Below are 22,999 nucleotides of genomic sequence, written 5' to 3'. Positions count from 1 at the left end.
TTCTGAGCTTATACATTCAGCTGCCTGGAACACCAAGACCACAGCCTCTGTAGATAGGAACCACAAAACCACAAAATAGATAAGCTTGATTTTGGTCATAATGCAAAGGTGTTCTTAGAAAGTAGCTAACTGGTAACATTCATTTCATCATCAAACCATCCCCAACTCTGGACTTTCTCGCCTGCTTTTAAGGACAATGCAAACATACCAGCAATCCCTTGAGATAGCTCCTTGAGAAATACTGCCTTCACTTAGACAAAAAGCCATTGACTAGAAGCTCCCAGAGGCAAACATTAGACATTCTCTCTGCCTTTGAGAAACCCAAGCCTGCCGTGTTCACAAACAATGGAGGGGCCTTACATTCTAAGGTTATGAGCTCAGGAGTTTCAACACACACTTGGGGAGTGGGAGGGTAGAAGCCTTGCTAAGTGTAAATGTCTTTTGTCTTAATATCATCCTGACATCTTGAGAATGATCTGTTTTCTTTCTAACAAGCTAGGCCCAACAGACAGACAACAACATCTTTTAACTTCCCTTGATCATTTTCAATAATACAATGTACTGGCACTGAAAGTATGTGTGTGAAGTTGCTCAGTCACGTCCCACTCTTTGCAATCCCATTGACCATACAGTCTATGGAATTCTCTAGGCCAGAATACTGGAGTGGGTAGCTGTTCCCTTCTCCAGGGAATCTTCCCAACCCAGGGATCGAACCAGGTCTTCCACATTGCAGGCAGATTCTTGACCAGCTGAGCCACAGGGGAAGCCCACTGAAAGTATAAAAGGGAAATAATACACACACACACAAAGGCAGAAGAACAATACAATCACCATGCAACTGAAGAACTAAAATGTTACAAAGAGTGGAAAACCCCTGCACATCCCTTCATGACTGCACCCCTTCATCCCCTACCACAGGCAATCACTATCCAAAGTGTGATGATAACCATTCCCATGAACAGAGCTCTATTTCTATTATCTATGTAAAACTTTATATAAACAGTATCACAGAGTGGCTATCTTTCTGCCGTTTGCTTTTTCTTCTCAACATTGTAAAAACTGATGCAGGGTGATTAGCCTGGAGATGCTGCTGATGCCTGTGACCATTCAATTGACCCATGTCTGATTTAAGCTACAGATATGATGGGCACTTCTGGGCCAGCTCAGATCTTCTCACTGGAACCACTTGTCTATGCAAGCACAGGTCTCTTCTTTTCCCTTTTGCCCCTCCCCCCGCCCCAGAGTCAGCATGCAACGTGCACCCAGAATGGAAGTTCAAAGGAATTCATGTCTCCATTTTTAAGGAGACGGAGAGAAGAGGAGCTGGTGGGTCTCCAGCTTCCTGTCCTTCTCCAGGTAGACAATTCTAGACGCGTTCTGTACTCTCCTCAGGAGATCCCAGCAGAACTCAGTCCCTGCTGCCCACAGCAATGACCTTGATAATTTACCTTAATATTGGTTTCTCCGCCTCCTCTCTTCCACTCATCATCCCTCCTTCCTACTTTCTGGGATCATCCTACTCCCAGAAGGCACCTCGATCTGGGGGTAGGTCCTTGTGTCCAGCCGATTCTCAGGAGACCCCAAACTAAGCAAAGTTATAGCTTATTCATTTTTATTGTTCTGTACTCCATTTTTATTGACATAATTTAAAAGGATATGCCCTTTATGATGGAGTGTTATAAGAAATCAAGTTTTTAAGTGATACTTGATGACAAAGAAAGTATCATCAAATTATGAAATACAAAACTACATCCAGTCTGGCTCCTAAGCTATTTATAATGTGTTATATACATATAGGTGAGAAAACCAGAAGGGAATAGTAACAATTCCTTGGTTATCTATGAACAATGAGGTTATCAGCAATTTTTCCCCTTTTACTATTTTTAAGCCATTTTCTCACCTCTGTGCAAAAATGTATATTACTCCTAACTAGGAAAGAAACAATAAATACTTTACAAATTATTTCTATTTTACAAATGATATGCAATCAGTAGGATTCCTACCAAAAGAATCAGTATGAAGGCAGAGGTCTTAAGAAGACAGGATAAGTAGAGATGGTTGGATGGCATCACTGACTCGATGGACATGACTTTGAGCAATCTCCAGGAGTTGGTGATGGACAGGGAAGCCTGGTGTGCTGCAGTCCATGGGGTCACAAAGAATCAGACTGAACGACTGACCTGGACTGAACTGAATGAACTGAGGAAGGATAAACAGTAGGAAGGATCTGAGAGGGAGCAGAGGGTGTGGACATGACCCCTGGGTATAAAACAAAGGAGCTGAGGGAGGTAGAGAGATGGAGCAAGAAGCCTGTGGAATAAGACACACATCTTCCCCGTCATACTCCTCCTTCCTCCCAAGCAAGTCCCAACCCCTGATTCCACCTCCTACAACAGGCCCACCCAGCACCCAGCCTACTTTGTCCTTCCTGGAATAGTTCTGGTAGAAGTCTGGATAGAACCTGTGCACCTTCAAGGAAATGACTGTGCACTCAGCTCTGAAAAAGGCCTCATGGTCTCAAGACAAACCATCCTGCTTGCTAGATATGGACTCAAAAGTAGGCATGTGATCTAATTTGGGACGATGGGACATAAGGAGGATCTGATACCACCTTCTGGGAAAGTTGCTCTTGGCTTATAAGAACCCCCAGGAACTGCCTCTCAACCTCAAAGGAAGAATTCTCTGCTACGGGAAAACACAAGGGGTATCAGTCTTAGGAACAATGAAACCATGAGAGCAGAAACCCCAAGAACCTAGGTTCTTGATGACATCACTGACTCACTGGATCCCAGAAACCCATAACCCACTCTGTCTGGACTTGCTGACATGACACAATCAATTTTTTGTAAGCGAGCCAGTTCAGGGTCCCATTCCTTGCAACCGAAAGGATTCTAAATGCCCCATTTTCTCCTGAGGACTCATCCATTTTTTTTTTTTTTTTTTAAATTTTATTTACTTATTTTTGGCTGTGCTGGGTCTTCACTGCTGTGTGGGCTTTCCTATAGTTGTGGCAAGCAGGGGCTACTTCCAGTTTCTTTGTGAGGCCTTTTTATTGCGGTGGCTTCGCTTGTTGCGGAACACAGGCTTCAGTAGTCATGGGCTCTACAGTTTCCTTAGTTGTGGCACATGGGCTTAGTTGCTCTGTGGCATGTGGGATCTTCCCAGACCAGGGATGGAACCCATGTCTCCTGCATTGGCAGTTGGATTCTTTACCACTGAGTCAGAGAAGCCCGAGGGCTCTTCTTGCTATCCATTTCATCCATACACAATGTCTTAGGGGTCCTGACACCATTTATCCCAAACCTAACACCAATCGGCACCAACAAACCAAACCCCAAATCTGATGTCTTCCTTCACCTCACTCACCCACCAGCCTAGAGCAGTAAAAACCTGACCCTTTCAATCAGAAAAGTGTGGGATTGATTGCCTGACCACGCTTTCCAAATACTTCCCATGTGGCAAGTACTTTACTCATTAAATCTTCACACCCACTCTTGCAGGTAGAAACTATGATTATCCTCAGTTTACTGGTGAGAACACTGAGCACTAACCGGGAGAAACCATGTAACCCAATACTACATCATACAGTAAATGCCAGATTCAACCCCAGAGCTGCCTGACTCCCAAGTCCTCACTCTTAACCATGAGCTCCCCATTCCCAGAAACCCAAGGGAGGCAGGTGGTGTCATCAACTAGCAGATGGATGAAAAAATCTGACTCAGCCTCATACCCCCACTACTTAAGAGCATACCATCCATTCCTGGAGACTAGCCAGAGGTAATTCAGAGATCTAATCCTGTGTTCGTCTTGCTTTGTAGGAACTATGGGACATGCTAATCTGAGGGGAAGGGAGCGTACTACAAACAGTGTATCCGGCATATTTGTTTTACTTTGTCTACTGACAGGGACTCCAAGAGAGTTTCAACTCAAAGCAAGCTTTAGGGAGGCAAAATTGGTTATCATCACATAAAGGGTTACTGTAAGAACTATGACACAATTTCAACTAGGATACAATAGTTGAAACAATGTATCATAGTTCAACTATGATATAATTTCAATATATTTCGTTTCTCTAGAATTATTCTGGACTTGTTATGTGCTCAGTCACTCAGTCTTGTTCAGCTCTTTGCGACCCCATGGACTGCAGCCAGACAGGTTCCTCTGTCCAGGCAAGAACACTGGAGCAGGTTGCCATTTCCTACTTGAAGGGATCTTCCCGACCCAGGAATTGAACCTTCATCTCTTGCATCCCCTGCATTGGAAAGTGGACTCTTTACCACTTTGCTAACCTGGGAAGCCCAGAATTATTCTGGGCTGAAATAAATTTATCGTTCATTCAAAACACTCAAATTCTAAAAAATCATTTTCTTAGCCACTCTTCTAAGCCCCAATCCCCTTTATGCTCCCAGCCTCCAGCATAGCTCCCGGCACACAGCAGAGGCTCCACAAGTCTTTACTGAACAAAGTATCTATACATTACTACTCTGTGCTACAGGTGAGAAAATTTTATTCTCTGTAAAGCAATTATCCTTCAATTTAAAAATAAATTAATTAAAAAAATTTTTATTCTCCTTCCAATTCTTTCTGAACTCTTTGGAGTAGGTCAAGAAGAAAAGTTCAGTGTGCTGTAGGTGACTTTGAACACCTCTTCACCTCTGGCTAATTTTCCTTTTAACTAAGAGTAGGCCTCCTGCTGAGAACAGGCAACAGCACCAGCTGGGATTTAATAACACTGTTTGGGGTTTATTTATGGTTACCTTCGTTTACCTGGTGACACACTGCTTTTCCATATTATGAAAGTCTCCTTTCCAAATACATTTGTTTTAAAAGTGAGTCAGTCAGCTTCGGGGGAGGGGGTGATGAGTGAAAATGGAATAAGAGACACAGGAGATGGCAAAAAGAATAAAGGTGGTTCCTTTACAAATAACTGAATTTGGGGAAACATGGGAATAGGCCAGATCCCCCATTTTACAGATAGGGAAGCAGGCTGAGAGGTCGGGGCTCTCCATCCAGGGAAGACAGAAGCAGGCCTAGGACTAGGATACAGCGTCTGGTCCTGCCATCTGCCTGGGACCGGAAATCCTGACAAATCCAACTTGCTCTGGCCCTTTTCCAGGACCAGAAACTGGTCTCCAGATGCAGAGCTGATCTTACTGATAACACCTAACCGATGGTCAACTTTAAGAGCTGGCGAAAAAGAAACAAAAGCCATTGTATAATGGTTTACATTTTTGCTCTGTCACATGGAAACGGTACCCAGGCTGACTTATATCTTCCCAGTATCAAAACGTAAAGACCGGGCTTCCCTAAGTGGCTCGGTGGTAAAGAATCCACCGACCAATGCAAGAGACAAGGGTTGGATCCCTGGTCTGGGAAGATCGCATATGCTGGGGAACTAAGCCCATGTGCCACAGCTACTGAGCCCACATTCCAGGGTCCGGGAGCCACAGCTGCTGAGCCCAAGTGCCCTAGAGCCCGTGGTCCACAGCAAGAGGAGCCACTGCAGGGAGAAGCCCACCCACCCCAACGAGACAGAAGCCCCCACTGGCCACAACAGGAAAAAACCATGCAGCAGTGAAGACCTAGAACAGCCAAAAATAAAGAAATAAAAATAAATGCAATCATTAAAAAAAATAAAAATCTGCACTAGTCACTCACTCAAGTAACCCCCCACCCCCAACAACTTCTATCTCTGGGAAAGGTGTTGGGTGTTCCCTGCCCCCACAAAAGATGACCTAAAAAAATGACACTCCCTAAAAGTCAAGTATTGGAAATGTGGCCCAACAAAGGACACGGCAGGCAACTGCACTCAAGGGGTAACTGGGAGAAGCAGGTAGTTACACGAGACACAGATCCCTTCAGCCTGTCTGGGCCAAGACCAGCATATCCCCGACAAGAACTGAGAATGCTGCCTGCCCCCAACCTCCCCCATCCCCTGGTCTCAGCAGCCACAGTTTGCAGTTGCCAGCTGCCTTCCCTCACCCAATTTGGGCAAACTTGATGCTGTTTGTACAGGCTGGTGTCACCCCAACAGTCCAGCCCCCAAGGACTACTGTAAAAAACATTGGTGGCTCCATAAGAAGAGGTTAGATAGTGCTGGGTTCAAGACCACACGCAGGGCAGCACAAATCCTGACAAGTGGTTCAGGCAGTCCCCTCATGATCCTAGATGTCAAAGGGCCAGGACTAGAAGAGAAAGAAAGAAAGTGGTGCCCAGGGCCAGGTCAGCCACCAAACCAGGCTGAAGGAGTGGAATTGGGGCTGCAGGAGCAGCTAGGATAACCTGCTTGGCTTCAGAAATTGTTCAAGGCTGTCAGCATCACTTCCCTTCCAGCACAGCTGGCTTCTCTTCATCCTCCTCCACTAGGGGCTGAAAAGGGTTAGTGGGAGGGGCAGGGCTTCAAAGTATAATAATGCAATGCTGGCTTAAAACTCACCATTCAAAAAACTAAGATCGTGGCATCTGATTCCATCACTTCATGGCAAATAGATGGGGAAACAATGGAAACAGTGACAGACTATTTTCTTGGGCTCCAAAATCACTGCAGACAGTGACTACAGCCATGGAATTAAAAAAACGCTTGCTCCCTGGAAGAAAAGCTATGACAAACCTAGAACAGCATATTAAAAAGCAGAGACATTACTTTGCAAACAAAGATCCATATACTCAAAGCTATGGTTTTTCCAGTAGTCATGTAAGGATGTGAGGGTTGGAACGTAAAGAAAGCTGACACTGAAGAATCGATGCTTTTGAACTGTGGTGTTGGAGAAGACTCTTGAAACTCCCTTGGACTGCAAGGAGATCAAACCAGTCAGTCCCAAAGGAAATCAATCATGAATATTCACTGGAAGGACTGAGTCTGAAGCTAAAGCTCCAATACTTTGGCCACCTGATGCAAAGAACTGACTCATTAGAAAAGACCCTGATGCTTTGGGAAAGACTGAAGGCAGGAGGAGGAGGGGATGACAGAGGATGAGATGGTTGGATGGCATCACCAACTCAATGGACATGACTTTGAGCAAGCTCCAGGAGGAGGTGGACAGGGAAGCCTAGCGTGCTGCAGCCCATGGGGTTGCAAAGAATTGGACATGACTGAGCGACAAAACAACAATAAGAGGTAGAACAATGAGCTGGGGTCAGCCAGCTCTCAAGTGGCAGAGTTAAGACTCAGACCCATGAGCAGTCATCTGGACTCTAGACAGTGGTACAGCCACTTCCAGGAGAGCAATATCAGGAGAGAAAGAAATGGGAGCAAAGGACACGCTAGGAGACAAAAGGAAAGGCTAAAGAAAGAAAGGAGGGCAAAGGAGCTAGTCTATATACACACACACACATATACAGCTCTACTAGCCAAACAAGAAGAAAGGGAAAGTCAGGGAATGTGTCAAGAACAGTTGGCACCTGTGTTCTATTCTTAAGGGATATTTGGCCGGAAGACCAGGAAATGCCACTGGCCTGTGACTCCTGCCCTCAAAAATCCAGGCCACTTCTTTGTCAAAAAACACCCTAAAAGGTACGAGGTATCTTTGACCAATTTCTGAGTCGCCACTTTCTTTGACCCACCCTTCCCCTTACAAGATAATTTGGTCTTGTCATCCTCCAGTCAAAAGTGGCCACCACTAGCCCAGGAATTAAGAGGAGGGAGGAAGGCAGTGACCACCAGTTAAGGTCCCTTATTGTCCACCAAGGGCTGGGTCAAGTGCTTTACAGGAACTGTATCATTTATCCTCACTAAGACCAAGAATGGGGTACTAATATAGCCTGGGGCACATAACCTGCGAGAAGTCAAGCATCTTGCCCCCGAGTCTCCTAGTTATTAAGTAGCAGGGTCTAACTAACCCATACTCTTAAGCACCCTGAGGAAATGACTCAATTTATATTTAAAAGTGGTTTATAGCCCATCTCCTTTGCCTCAAACAAGACCAAGACAGGATGATTCCAGGGGTCTGGTGTCCTGAGGGCTGTTGAGAAAATGTCCCCAAGAAACCAATGAAGAACTCAGGGCTGCAGACAATTTTCAGACATCTGAGAGTCTGCAGACAGGCAAGGGTGAGAATTTCATGGACAGAGGACCCTGGAGGGCTACAGTCCATGGGGTCACAAAGAGTCAGACACAAATGAAGCAACTTAGCACTCATGCACGCAAGAGTGAACCAACTACATTGTTACCGAGCATATTTGAGACATTTAAACGGCTAAGGGAGCTGAGCAACTAAAAGGTATGTTTTAGTTTGGTGTTTCTGTGCTGGACTAATCATGAGACAAGGTCTCAATGTAACCAAAGATAATTACTATTATTAAGAGACCCTGGCTGTACCAATAAAAGTTGATCCTAAAAACTTTTAAGAGACAGAAGTGGCTGCAACACCCCACTCTGTGGTTGACCAAAACATATTTCTAGACGAAGGGAGACTTGCAAACCATGATGAGCCTCAACCAAGACCTCCAATTTTAATGCTGACCACAGCTCAACAGTAACTCAAGGATGAATCTTATTACAACCATCAGTATGACCAAAATGATTTCACAAAACGTTTCCAGTCCACAGTCTTTTTCCTAAGAAAATGCATCCCCTTCCACATTCTGATCAAAAGACAACTGAAAGCAAAACTCTGGAAAAACAGAAAAAAAGACAACATTCTTCACAGGTGATGCACTTTTTCTTTATATTTCTATGTTCTTGTTTTTAAATTTTTTTTTACAAAGAACTACAAATGCAACTTTTATATATTTTAAAAAACCCAACTTATTAGAAGTGAGTTTCAAGACATGCTGAGCTGACATGTCCTCCTTTGGACTGAAATCTCAGGAGAGGGTTCGAGTCACAGCCTGCCACATGCTGGCTGATCTGGGCGTGCCTCAGTTTCCTTGTCTGTGTAATGGGGTTACCACAATAACTACAGCTTGGGGTTGCAATGGAGTTCCATTTAGCTATTATTGAAAAGGATTTATCCCAATGCCTGGTACCTGTACGTGCTTGATATATATTTACTATTAACAAAACTATTACTATGATCACAGTGCCTTTCAGTGGCTTCTTTTGATGTTCATTTTTCTGACCCTCACATGGCAACCTGGAAAACACCTTGCTCTCTAACAGCTGAAGTAAATTATGGATGTTCAAAAAATGACTACAAAAAGCTGAATTCTTTATATTCAGCATCATTGTCCCAAATGATAAACATTTCGGGGCTTCCTGGGTAGCTCAAACAGTAAAGAGTCTGCCTGCAATGCGGGAGACCTGGGTTTGATCTCTGGGTTGGGAAGATCCCCTGGAGGAGGGCATGACAACCCACTCCAGTATTCTTGCCCAGAGAATTTCATGGACAGAGGAGCCTGGCAGGGTCCAGTCCACGGGGTCACAAAGAATCAGACACGACTGAGTGACTACTACTCACTGTCCCCAAAACTGAGGTGCTCTACTGGGGACCCCAGATCCAACTGTCCACTGCACATAACTCCCATTTCTCTGTAGTCTGGTGATCATACATTTTCTGAAAGCAAATACGCTGCAAACAAGTCAAAGTACCAAACTTACTATTCAATCCATCTATGCTGGAGGTTGTTTATTTATTCAGTAAGTTATTTATTATACTCCTACTAAAAGCCAAGCCCAGAGCCGCAGAGGTAAATAAGAGACAGTGCCTGGCCTGGAGCAGTCATCACCCAGTAGGAGAACAAGACAGGCAAGTTAGGAGCCCAACACAGCTCAGTAAGCTAGGAACTGGAAGGGCACCAGGGGGTGGGGAGCTGCAGGCGCCCTCCCACCTTGGCTGTGACTCCCCGTGGCTTTCAAACAAAAGTACTAAGAAGAGGAGACAGGAGAGGCGATTATGGTGAGAGATGTGTGCCCCACTGGAAGTGGAACATGACACCTCGATCGCTTCCCAGCAGAAGACTTCCCAGCAGAAGAGGCATTCCCCAAGTACCAGCTTGCTTGCCTCCTTTAGTGGAGATGGGGAATGCGACAAGCCACTGCCTAGGTGCTTGCAAGCCAGGATCCACCAAGTTTCCTTCTCCCAGAACACTTTCTGGGTTCTGCCCTGGGATGGCTGGCAGCCGCACTGAGCGGCCCCCATTCCCACCAGCAGCACATCCTCGGTCTTCCAGAACTCGGCCTCTTCTGACAAGGAGTCTTGTAAACAGAACCCAGAACTAACTCTGCTCAATTAACAGAACTGCCAAGTCACAAAGGCCCTTTAGGGTTGGAGCCCCGAGGCCTCAGCACGTGAGGACCCCTGGGACAGCAGGCCCTGGACCTCCTCCTCTGGCTTGCTTTACCTCACCGAGGGAACAATCATTTGTTCCTGTGCATGAAGTACCAAGCTGGACCTCCCTGGTGATCCAGTGGTTAAGAATCTGCCTGTCAATGCAGGGGACACAGGTTCAATCCCTGGTCTGAGAAGATCCTGCATGCCATGGGGCAACTAAGCCCAACTGCCATAGCTACCGGCCCTGCCCTCTAGAGCCCACGTTCCACAACAAGAAAACCCACCACAATGAGAAACTGGTGCACTGCAACTAGAGGAAGTCCATGTGCTGCTATGAAGACCCAGCGCAGAAAAAAAAGGAAAAAGCACCAGTCTGAGCTGTGCTCCCAGCAGGCTGTAGAATGCCAAATAATTCTTGTTTTCCCAGAATATCTGATAAATCCCTTCAGGGAGGTGCGCACAAGCTGTGCAGTACCAGCATGATAAGAACTTGGTTATTTTCTTCGGGGCTGCAGGGGAGATGGAGAAATCTGATTCTAGTCACTGAGACTCCTTTCATATCCCAGGCTACATGGGAGGCCTGCCTCTGCCTGGGTCACCAGGAACACAAGGCAGAGAGCAGCACCACTCCTGTTTGTTGAAGGAAAGCTGACCGCTGCCTGCCTCTGCTAATCTGAAAATCTTAATTTATGGACGCGGGGAATTTACACAGTCCCGGCCATGGTCCCCACCCATTTCCCTATAGCTTGAAAGCCAAAATTCCACACGGGGTTCCAAATAATTCCAACCTCTTTGGTTGCCTTTATATCTAAACGGAAATTCCAGAAAAGTTGTCTGGCATGGCAAAAGCTGATCAGCCTTATGAAAATACCCAGAAAGGTGACCCATTTAGTCAAAAGAGCTTTCAGATCTCCATGAGAAAATGAATTCATGCCAGCATAAAGGGCCTTCAGAGAGGGAGAACAGGAGTGTTGTGTTAACGCCCAGACCTTTCAACAAGCCAGCCCTGAGATTTCTGGGGAGGCTGAGCACCTAGAGACGGCCGGCAAGACCAGCTTGATCGCTCAGGAGCTGTGCTTGCAGGAGAAGCCCCTTAGGGACACAAGGGCAGTGCTGAGCGCACGGCTTGGTGCCCTGGTGGTACACAGCAAGGGGCCTGCCCCCCAGGCTCCTTGAATATGAGCAAGGAACTGCTGGCATGGATTGGAAGTTTGTACCAGGGCTGCTCGACTGATACAGGCCGAGTGCCAGCCAGGAAAGAGAAGTTCTGCTCAGTGGCAATCACAACCCAACACCCCCCTCCACCCCGCGGCCCCTGCCAGTTAATGTTTACAGGTAGCACAAGGAGAGGGTGTGGGGTGAGGTCACTGCCGACAAAGCGCAGCTGTGCCAATGTCGACTGTCACCAAGGATCTCCCAGCATGGCTGGGTCTCAGCAAACGCCCCCCGTACACCCTCACAAGTGGTGGGCATGCAAGCTCCACAGGGCTGTGGCCAGGAGGCAGCCTCCTCCACACGGCTGACATCCAGGCCTCGCAAAGAAAGCCCTGCCTGGCTCTGTCAAGAAGACTTTCAGCTGGTCCCTGTTGTCCAGACCTGCAGTGAAATCACTGCCCCTGAAAACCAAAGGCAGGAAAGAACCAGAGAGCTGTCTCCAAGAGCTGGAAAGAAGACCCCCAGGAAAGCTTTACGGTGCCAGAAGAGGTAAGGCAAGTGGGCCCCCAAAGCTGTGTTTTATAGGAGGAAATTTCAATTTCACACTAACCAAGTCCAAATGTTCAAGTAAAATAAAAGTGTTTTAAATAAAATAGAAATGAACAGGAATAAAGCAGTAGAAAATCTCTCAGTATAACATTTGCGGGCTTCCCCGTGGCGCAGCAGTAAAGGGCTCACCTGCCAATGCAGGAGATGTGGGTTCGATCCCTGAGTTGGGGAGTTCCCCTAAAGGAGGCAATGGCAACCCACTCCAATATTCTTGCCTGGCAAACCCCACAGACAAAGGAGTCTGACAGGCTACAGTCCATACGGCTGAAAAAGAGTCGGACATGACTTAGCAATTAAACAACAACAATTTATCTATTTTGAGTGTGGAACCCAACTTTGACACTACAAAACAAAAACTACAGCTTAATGCAGGCAAGGATCATGGCTGGCATGTAAAGTGAGGTAGATTTGAGCCTCAGTTTTCTCATCTATAACTTGGAAATAGATATAGAGCCACTCTCTTTGCAGGGTTCATAATGAGGATTAGAAGTAATCAAAGCAAGGCACTCTGGACAACGCTTAGCACACAGCAGGCACAGAGAGATGCTAGATCTTATGTTAGAGATACGTGTGCACACAGCAACATTTGGTACACGAACAGCATCATGGTGGGCATTCTTGAAACCAAGAACAGCCAAGGAATATTCGGAGAAGCACAAGTGTCCTCCGTGCCAAGCTATCTACTTGTGCCAGGTTTTGACAATGGGGGAAAGGAGGAAGTTAACACTCTGTCAAAATAAACTCTCTTCCCAGAACATGGGACTCAATTTCTAAAGAAAAATAGCCAGGCACCTTATACATTCAAGGCTGCTTTCCCAGCCCCAAAAGAAGAAAGTACTGCTGTTTATCATACAATAACATGAGTCCATTTGGTGATTATCAATCATGTTTAATGAATAACTAGATTTACAATAGTAATGTAAAATGGCTTGTAGCAGAACATCATGAAGTGTTACTTAGTTGCTCAGAAGTATCCAACTCTTTGTGACCCCATGGACTGTAGCCCACCAGCCTCCTCTGTCCGTAGAATTCTCCAGGCAAGAATCCTGGAGTGGGTTGCCATGCCCTCCTCCAGGAGATATTCCTAACCCAGGGATTGAACTCAGGTCTCCTACAGGGCAGGTGGATTCTTTTACCATCTGAGCCACCAGGTAAGCCTGCCATTCATTCCCTTTTCCAGGGGAACTTCGGGACCCAGGGACTGAACCCAGGTCTGCCACACTGCAGGCAGATTCTTTACCATTTGAGCCACCAGGGAAGCCTAGAACATCATGATAGAGAGTTTTTAATCTTTTTAAGAGCAGGAAATACCACACAATTAGATGGAAGCAGCTCATCCCATTGGATTTAATTATTTGGTTCAATTTGTTGCGGGAAGAGGTTATAATTATAGATCTACCTCTTTAACAGAGAAAAATTAAAGATGGAAACTAAATGCAGGGACTTCCCTGGTGGTCCAGTGGCTAAGACTCTGAGCTCCCAATGCAGGGGCCCAAGTTCAATCCCCGGTCAGGGGACTAGATTCCACATGCTGCTACTAAGAGTTCACCTGCCACAACTAAAGATCCTGACCTGGAGCAGTCAAATTTTTAAAAAATAAACAAACACAGATTAATAACAATAGGAGGAAAAAAGGAAAAGGAAATGCAGATATGCAAGCTGTCGGGGGCCCCCAAACAGGGTATATGCACCCCCAGGATGCAAAAGATTATCCATTACAGCAGAGGAAAAACCAGATCTCCTATTTGGATTTGCTACCTAAAAAGAAACTAAACTTTAGTAATATTTAATATACAGACTGACCGTGGTATATGTATACAGCTTATAAACATATGCATATGAGAAAGGGGTACATTCAATTTTTTTTTCTTTTCTGATAGGAGTAACTGGAGCAATAGTGAAGAGATCCTCAGATCAGCTGAACCATTTCAGCTGGGTTCACTTACTTTACCCCAGGCACCCTAAACGAAGATGCTCTCCTGGCAACCTCTAGCCTCAAAGGATCCTTTGTGAGTCAGCCCCTGCCTACCTCTCCACCATCCCTCCGATCTCCACCTGACACATTCTTCCACTTCTGGGCTCACCTGACTAATTATAGTCAGGCTTTAGGTTTCAGCACAACAGCCCCTTCCTCCAGGAAGCCCTCCAAACTACCCAGTCCAGCCTGACGGAAGGTGCTCTTCCCCCTCAGAGGGCTTGTCAGCTCAGTCCTGGCTACTACATGGTGGTCCGCAGACAGTGACCACTGGGAGCCAACTGGAAGACCGGAATTCAGAGTTCACCCCGATCTAGTGAATCAGGCTGGCCTTTTTAACGGGCCCCCAGTTTCAAGTTCCCAGGTGACCTGTGTGTGCCTGAAGGGTTGAGGACACGCCCTGGTGATTTGTCTCTCCTCTGTGCTGAGCAGTAAGGCCAGCCAGGGACATGACTCTCGTTATATTCCTGTGGCCCTAGCACCGAGCCTAGCTCAGAGCTGGTCTTTCATATGCTGGTTAAATGAGGAAAGGAAGAGAGAAAGGATTTTGAGAGGCACCGTGGAAATGCCAAGCTGGAGGGAGGGGGATAACTAACACACCATTTGACAGTGGCAGGACTGGCCAGAGAATAGATTGAGGGTAAGACAAAGTCCACTATAGTAATAATGACAACGCCAGCATTATGCTGTAACTTAACCAAATCAAATCGAATGCTCTCGGCAAAGCTATGATAGGAACTATCATTCGCCTCTGTTTTACAAACCTTTCTGAAGCTCAGAAAGGGTAATGCAGTGGACCAGAGTCGCATAACTGTTATGGGGCAGAATGGTGGTGAGAAACAGCTTCAGGTATGTGCTACCCTGAAGGCCGTTTAGAGAGGAAGCAGGGTGATGCAGTACCCTGGCCACGGAGCCAATGCAAGGCTCCGACCTGAGCAGCTGCTGCCCAAGGAGCAAGGCAGCCATCCTTGACTAACCCATGATAAGAATCAGGACCCCCTCCCCAGGTCGGGGGTGAAGAGGGAGTGCCCAGGGACATAATTTGGCTCCAAATCAAAGCTCTCCTTCAGCACAGACTCTCCAAGAAAGAAGGCAGCTGCTGACTGGCATGCTGGCCCCACCATTGCTGGAGGAGCTTGCAGACGTCTAACTACCATCTGGAAATGATTTGGCCCTGAGATTCCTGAACGGGTGAGAGACTGGAATGACCAGCCACTCCAAACTCCTGTCCAGCTCTCAGAAACAAAGCTGGAATGAATGGGTCCTGGAGGCAAAAAATCATAACACAACCAGAGGTCACCCCCTGCGAAGGAGGGGACACCCTCTGGGCAATCCATAACCCTATTAGAGCAACAGGAACCGCCATTAGCCAACCGAGCTGGTCTCCCCAGCATGGTGTCAATTTTAAATGTCCTATCAGCGTGCAAACTCTCCAGTGTGACTTTTGAGAATATTATTGGACGGCACTTTATTTATTTAACCAAACACACAGCACCAACAGTTCATCTGCCATGAACTGTTCTGAGCACTTTAAAAAATATTAACTTGTTCAGTTTTTACAACAACCTTTTAAGGAGTAGCTGTTATCCCCATTTAAGCTATAAGCAAACCAAGGCACAGAAGTTTCTTAATAGCTACTTAGTGGCAAGTAGGATTTGAACCAAGAATCCTAGCTCTTAACAAACTGACACTAATGTGTTACGTTGTTACAAGTGGCCCAGAAACTTCTCAGGAAGCGGCTATCTTGCTGCTTTTTAAGCCATTCCTAGATGTGAACTAGTGACTCACTCAGATGGTAAAGAATCTACCTGCAATGCAGAAGACCTGGGTTCAATCCCTGGGAGAAAGAAATGTCAACCCATTCCAGAGTTCTTGCCTAGGAAATCCCACAGACCAGAGGAGCCTGGCAGGCTACAGTCCATGGGGTCGCAATGAGCCAGACATGACTGAGTGACTAACACTTTCTTTTTCTTTCTAGATGTGAACTGCACTGCCTGAAAGACACACTGGTATTTGCTAAGTACTTACAGGACAGAGCAGAATTTAGTATTATTTGTACATTATTTTGGTGGGAGTGGGATGAAAGGAAAGAAAACAGAGTAAGTGATCTACCACCCTGGAAACTCTGCCCAGTGACCAGAGGTCTTAGGAACATGCACCCCGCCTATTCTGGGGTGCTGGCCTGGCACAGGCACTTTAAGCAAACATCAGGGTCAGACCACATCCATTAAAAAGGAAAGAATTCCTTTATATAAAGGATCAAACCAAAACACACCACCCAAATTTCTAGGCTGCCCTGATTGTCATTCCTGGGTTGGGAGACCCCTTCTTCTCCAAGTTGGCTGCACTGCCCAGGGTCAGAAAAGCTTTTGGAAAAACAAGTAAATAAACCTGCCAGCTCCTGGCAGACAACTGGAATTAAATATGCTGAGGCCTCATTATGAACTGCCCAGGGTATAAGAAGGAACTTCAACTTTGGGATGAAGCCGAGGATGGGCCCACCCTACAAGGAATCACAAACATAAACAAACAACCAGCGAATTCTAGGCAGAAATGCCACTCTGCTCTCAGCATCTAACCACCTATGTCACACAACTGGCGCCTATAGCCAACTCTAATGATTCCTACAACTCATGTTGTTGGGAGCTATCCAAAGTATACAAAACCCTGTATAGATACTTTTCCAGATTACAGGAGTGAAATTTCTCCCATTGGTAGTAGGAATCTCCAATAAACAAATAAACAACAACAAAACCATTGAAGACAGGGCAGCTATTCCCTCAACAAATTCACCTCAAAACAAGATATAAGTTGCAAACTCGGGCTTTCCCACTGGTGCTAGTGGTAAATGAAACACCTGCCATTGCAAGAGATGTAAGAGATGAGGGTTTGATCCCTGGATTGGGAAGACTCCCCTAGAGAAGGCAATGGCAACCCACTCCAATATGTTTGCCTGAAAACTTCCATGGACAGAGGAGCCTGGAGGGCTACAGACAATGGGGGTGCTCAGTCAGAGGCAACTGAGCACAGAACAAAGGAAAGAGAAGGGAAAGAAAGAGAAAAGCAAAAACCCAAAACAAGCAAACAAACAAAGATGCAAACTGATTCTGCTCACTTCCTGACATGACACTCATCTCATGGACCCTCTTCACAGCTCAGAGGATTAATCTCATCCCTCACCTAAGGCCTCACTTTGTTCAAGGTCAGAGGCTCAATGTATGGATGTCCAACCAAAACCCCTACACCCCAGATTTACAAAACTTTGTGTTCATATGAGCTCTCTGGTGGGACAATGGGGCTGTATTTTACTTGTTTCTGACCCTGAAAAATAGGTCAGTTAAGCCTCAAGTTCAACAACTTGGCAGACCTAGGTTCCAGCCAACATTCACCAGCTGGGTGAGCTGCACAAGAAGTTACTTCACTCCCGTTTCCCCAGCTTTAAATAGAGGTAATGATACTAACCAGCTTCCCAGGTGGTGCTAGTGGTAAAGAAAAGTGAAAAATGATGTCGCTCAGCTGTGTCTGACCCTTTGTGACCCCCATGGACTGTAGCCTACCAGGCTCCTCCCTCCATGGAATTTTCCAGGCAAGAGTACTGGAGAGGGTTGCCATTTGAACCCACCTGCCAATGCAGGAGACGTAAGAGACACAGGTTCAATCCCTGGGTCAGGAAGATCTCCTGGAGGACGGTAGGGCAACCCACTCCAGTATTCTTGCCTGGAGAATCCCATGGACAGAGGAGCCTGGCAGCAGTACAGTCCATAGAGTCAGAGTAGCAGCCTAGAGTCCACAGGGTCACAAAGAGTCGGACTCGACTGACATGACTGAGGACAATGATATTAACCACCATCCCCAGTAAAAACAACCATTTCCTAAGCACTTGGCCTGGACTGGGAAGTGGACTTACATAGACAAGGAAACCAGATCTCAAGGATTCAAGGTGGTGATCAGGGGGTCATCAACAGAACACACTCAACACCTAGCCTGTGTCCCAAGTTGGAGCTCATTTGTCATCGTCAGCACAATTCAACACAGCATAAGCAGGGAAAGCTTGAACTGAAGTCCTCACAGGATGTGAATTTTTTTCTGAAGGGCCTTTACCCTGCACAGTCCCAGGAGCAGAGGGAAAAGGCCTCAGGCATTACCGCCTCAGGGAGTCCTGGCCCTTGGCAACTCTGCCTCCAGGCTCCAGAGGCTGGAAAACCTGTTTGCTGTAAGATCTTTCTGGAGACCAACTAGGCAGCCAATGACAGGAGTCATAAATGTGACCACAGCCTTTGACCCAGGAATTCCACTCTGGGGAATATGATCCAAGAAATTATTTAAAAGGAGAAAATAACACAATGTAAACTGTGGTGGGAAGAGGTCCATAGCAAGAAACTGCCAAAGTCCACAGGCCACAACCAGGGAAGGGAAAGCTAACCCTGGAATGTCAGGACGGTAGGAGTCGCTATGGTCTGGCTGGGTTCAGGAATGAAAATCATGAGGGTTAAGGAGAAAAATGTACGGGGCCAGACAAAGTCTAGAATAAGACCCTCAATTTGGGGGCACTGTTGGGAGACCATGCTGGAGGCAGCTGCAGCCTCTGTAAACGTTGGCAAACTCGGCAGTCCAGGATTTTCTAGTACTGTGGTTTGGTTGGTGGTTGTTTTTTTTTAAAGAGATTTCATGTCATGTTCGGACACTTCTGGTTTACTTTAAGTTTCTTTGTTCAGTTAATTAAGTAAATACACATTTCCAAAGCAAAGAAGAAGGGATCCATGTTGAGCCCAGCCGGCCTTTGAGATTCCTCAGAGGGGTCTGAGGAATCTGAAAAGAAAATAATTCCCAGAGAGAACTGAGGTTCTCCTTTCCTCCTTACAGGAGATGGGCGCCCCAAAGGCGACAGCATGTCACACACTTCCCTCGGCAGGGCCTCCACCCTCGATGGGGAGGCCAATGGGTGGCGGCCCGGGAAGCAGCCCTACCTGCCCCACAGGTGTGGGGAGGGCTGCGGAGAGGACAGGAGACTCAGCCTCGGAAGCCAGTTTAGGCAGGAGAACGTCCCAGCAGCCTCACCCGCGGCCCTTTTTTCCTGTCGGGGGTCACTCCAAGGCCTGCTTTCCTCAGGAAGAGACCTGGGGCAGCTACTCACGGGCAAGAGCTTCACCTGGCAGAACACACACACACACAATGTAGGTGCACATTCTCTGCACCCTGACATGCTCTCCACACACATGCTCTGTGTACATACACCCTCTGCACACGGACACACTCGCGCGGGCACGCACACTACACACCCCTTGCCCCGATCCTTAGAGTCCACACCCCTCGGCCGCCGTGTGACCCTTCCAGAAGCCCTCAACCAGCCGAGGTCACAGGGGGGACCTCACCCCCACTCTGCCTCCCCCGTGGCGGGGTGGGGGGGAGGCGGCGGAGAGGAACCCAACACCAACTCCCTGCCCCCTCTCAGGAAGACCCTGGTGTGGGGAGGGCGGGGAGAGGAAGGCCAAGTCTCCTTTAATTGTCACCCACTTCCTTCAATTCTCAGCTGGACCCTCGCTAGCCTGAGCGAGCCCATTAACCCTCTGCCCCCCACCTCGTCTGCAACAGGGGTCTAACGGCGCCCCAGCTCGCAGGCTGCGTGAGGAGGGAGGTGACTGGGAAGGCGGCTGGCACCCAGCGCGCACTAGCTGGGGCTCCTACCAGGCAGCGGTTGCTGTGACCACCACCCATCGCTGAATGACACCTTCGGCGGCGACCTCGCGGCCAGAGCTGAGCTGGGAGGGAGGAAGACACACCCCCGCGTCTCCCCTTCCCACCTCGGGGCCCACACCCCTTCCGGCGACCGCCAGGTCCCCGTCTCCACCTGGGCGGGAGGCCCCGGATTCAGAGAACAGTCCCTCCCGGGGCCTCTCCACCTGGCCTCCCAGCCAACGCCCATTCGGCGGCCGCGGGGCGCAGCGGGGCGAGCGCTCCGGGGAGCGCCGGACGAGGGCTCCACCCCCCAGGGACCGCGGACCTGAGGCTTCCAGTCCCCCGGCTCCCGCTGCGACACCCCAGTTCCCGCAGCGACACCCCAGCTGCAGAGAAACGCCACAGCCCCGACTCTCCCCGTGCGGCCTCAACCCGAACCTTCAACCCACCGCCCCCAACAGGCGCACAGCCCCGGCGCACGGCAGGGTCCGAGCACACGAGGAGAGCGCCCTGGAGGATGGACCTCCCGAGGGGGCCTAGGTCCCCTTTGTCCTCGCGCCCTCGGGGGACAATGTCCCCCGGTCCCGGAGCCCACACGGAGCCCGCGGCTGCTCGGCGCGGTGGTGGTGGTGGGGCACCCGACGGGGAGCTTCAGCCTCCACAGGGGCGCAAGCGCGGTGGAGGGTGGAGGGCGAGGGGTACCGGCCGGGCCAGGGCACTCACCGATGGACACGAGCTTGATGCTCTCGCGGTCCAAGAACTCGAGCGCCACGGACACGTTCTCCAGCTGCATCTGGCGGAAGGTGGGCCGCTGGTGGTACTTGCGGTACATGTGCTTCTGGCTGAGCACCTCCAGCAGCGCGATGAGCCGCAGCCCGTCGCTCAGGTCGGTCTGCAGGTTCCCTATGCGCTTGTTCACGCACTTAAGGTGCTCGTTGCACCAACGCGTGAAGGTGTTCTGCTGGATCTTCTTCCAGGGCGCGTCCTCCGCCAGGTCCTTCTCGGTTACCGGCATTCTGGCGGCGGGGAGAGCGCTATGCGCAGCGAGCTGCCGGAGACTGGCGTAGGGAGGCCCAAGGGCCGCGGGGAGCGAAAAACCAAAGCGGAGCGGGAGCGGGGCTCGAACTCGCTGCTACCGAAGCCGCAGCTGGGGCTGCTCTGCGCCCGCCTGCCCGTGGCCGCGCGAGGCGTCTGGCCCCGCGCCTGCGCACTGAGCCGGCCCGCCCCTGAAGCCCCGCCCCGTCCCAACCCTCAGGAGGGCGCTCCCGGGCCACGCCCGCCCCCTGCCGCTCGAAGCGGGCATTGCGGCCCGCGAACTCCCAAGTCCTCTGGGGTCCCCGCGCGCTGTGCTCACAGCCTCGGTGAAAGGAAGCTAGGCGGGACATGTCCGGCTTCTCAAGAAGGTCACCCGGTTCCAGAGGGAGGGGACGTGTGGAGGCAGGAACCTGGACAGAATGGGCAGGGACGGTGGCCTGGGTCACGCGGGAGGGGGTGGCGGGGAGGGGCATTTCATCCACCTGAGGTTCAATAAGCTTCAATAAGACCTTTCACTGAGCTATTGCTGTGTGCTAGGCTGTGTTAAGGACTTCCCTGTAGCTCAAACGGTAAAGAATCTGCCTGCCAGGCAAGAGGCCAGGGTTCGATCCCTGGGTTGGGAAGTCCATCTGGAGAAGGGAATGGCAATCCACTCCAGTATTCTTGCCGGGAGAATTCCATGGACAGTCTACGGGTGCACAGAGTCGGACACGACTGAGCTACTAACACAGTCCACAGATCTGTGCTAGGCACTGGGAGCATCGTGAAGGAAATGGACATTTAGAAAAAATAAGTTTATTTGGCTGCCTCGGGTCTCAGGTGCGTCATGCGGGATCTTTCGTTGGCGCTCTCGGGCTCCAGAGCACAGGCTCAGTAGTTGCGGCGCGCTGGCTTAGTTGCCAGCTGGAATGTGGGATCTTAGGTCCCGAAATCAGGGATGGAAATTTGTTGCCCACACTGGAAGGCGAATTCTTATCCACCGTGACCAGGGAAGTCCCTGAACTGGACATTTTCCTTCTCATATTAACTGAACACATATGAATTATAATATTATTGTTAGTAGTATTTATTATCTGCCTACTAACTGAAGGCCTGTCAGCCTTCTTCGCACCTGCCAACAAATGGTAAATAAGACAAACTTATAATTTAACCTTGAGGAGTTCATAGACTAATAGGAGAAAAAAGTATAAATCAACTATCACAACACCCTAATGGTGGTGATAGAAATGAACCATAATTTGTCATGTATATTAGTTCCTTAATGTTGCTATAACAAATTACCAAAACTTTGCCTTTAAAAAAACACACACACACACACATTGTTATCTGGCTTTTCTGTAGTTTAGAGTCCCTCGGAGGGCTCACTGAGCTAAAATCAACATATTGGCAGGATCTATTCCTTTCTGGAGGCTTTAGGGAAGAACTCATTTCTTTGCCTTTTCCAGCTTCTCGAAGCTTCCCAAATTCCTTGGCGGAGGCTGCTTTCTCTGTCTTCAAAGCCAGCAACATCAGGCGGAGTCTTTCTCATGCTGTCTTCTCTGGTTCTCCATAGTTACATCTAATTCTTTTAAGGACCCAGTTGGGAAGAGAGGTTGGGCAGGATGGATAGACGTCAAGGGCTTCCAGCTCTGGGAGGAGCCCACAGATGTGTGGTTGTGGCATTATGTAACAGGTCATTTGTGTACAAGGGGAAGCAATTTCTTCAGATAGATTGCCTCACTCACTGGAAATGCTCAAAAGAGCCTTGAGGAAGAGAAGCTATTACCTGGCCCTGGCCCTGGCTCAGGCCCATTGTTAGGATCAGTAACTATTGGAAGAATCATTCCTCTTCTTTGTGATTAAGTGAAGAAATTTGCTGGAGGTCAGCTGATAAGGACTGGACAAAGCTGGACTTGAACCTGGGTCTAACGCCAAAGTCTGTACTGTGCCTAAAAGCCGCCATGCTGTTCCCAGCCTGGACCTTGTCTTTGTCTACACAACCTGAGCAGCAGATTCTCTAAAGGCACTGTGGGTAACCTTGCCTACCCCATGTGCAAGGCTTCTAGTTCCTCAAGCTTTCTTCCACCCAAAGGCATCCATCAAAACTCATCAGCCAGTGTCTCACTCCCAAGGGGACCTCCTCCCTGCTAGGTGAGACTGGAGCTAAGGTGATCAACTCAGTTCACTCAGCAGCTGATAATGTTCTAAGGTTCTGCTTTCTCAGGAGATATGTCTGTTTTCACCAGGTCTTGACACAGATAACTAAGTTCTGCATATAAATATCTAGTCCACCTCACTCTGAGCTGAGACACCCCTGTTTTAGGATGAGTCTGGTGATTCTCTACATCCCATCAGGAGA

At 48.5% G+C, this 22,999-nt stretch overlaps 1 protein-coding gene across 5 annotated transcripts in view; it reads right to left on the bottom strand.

Moving 5' to 3' along the window:
- Positions 1–20,796, bottom strand: part of FLNB (filamin B) — a 136,506-nt gene extending 115,710 nt beyond the window's left edge. For all 5 annotated transcript variants that reach the window (XM_043443038.1, XM_043443034.1, XM_043443035.1 and 2 more), the window contains exon 1: positions 20,350–20,796. In XM_043443038.1, coding sequence (XP_043298973.1) covers positions 20,350–20,641 — 292 coding nt within the window. In that variant the 5' untranslated portion in view covers positions 20,642–20,796. The remainder of the gene's footprint in view (positions 1–20,349) is intronic.
- Positions 20,797–22,999: the final 2,203 nt, after the last annotated feature.

This window comes from Cervus canadensis, chromosome 22 (genome assembly GCF_019320065.1).
Source record: "Cervus canadensis isolate Bull #8, Minnesota chromosome 22, ASM1932006v1, whole genome shotgun sequence".
NCBI lineage: Eukaryota > Metazoa > Chordata > Mammalia > Artiodactyla > Cervidae > Cervus > Cervus canadensis.
Note: the sequence above shows the minus strand (reverse complement) of the source record. Positions and strands in the feature narration are given on the sequence as shown.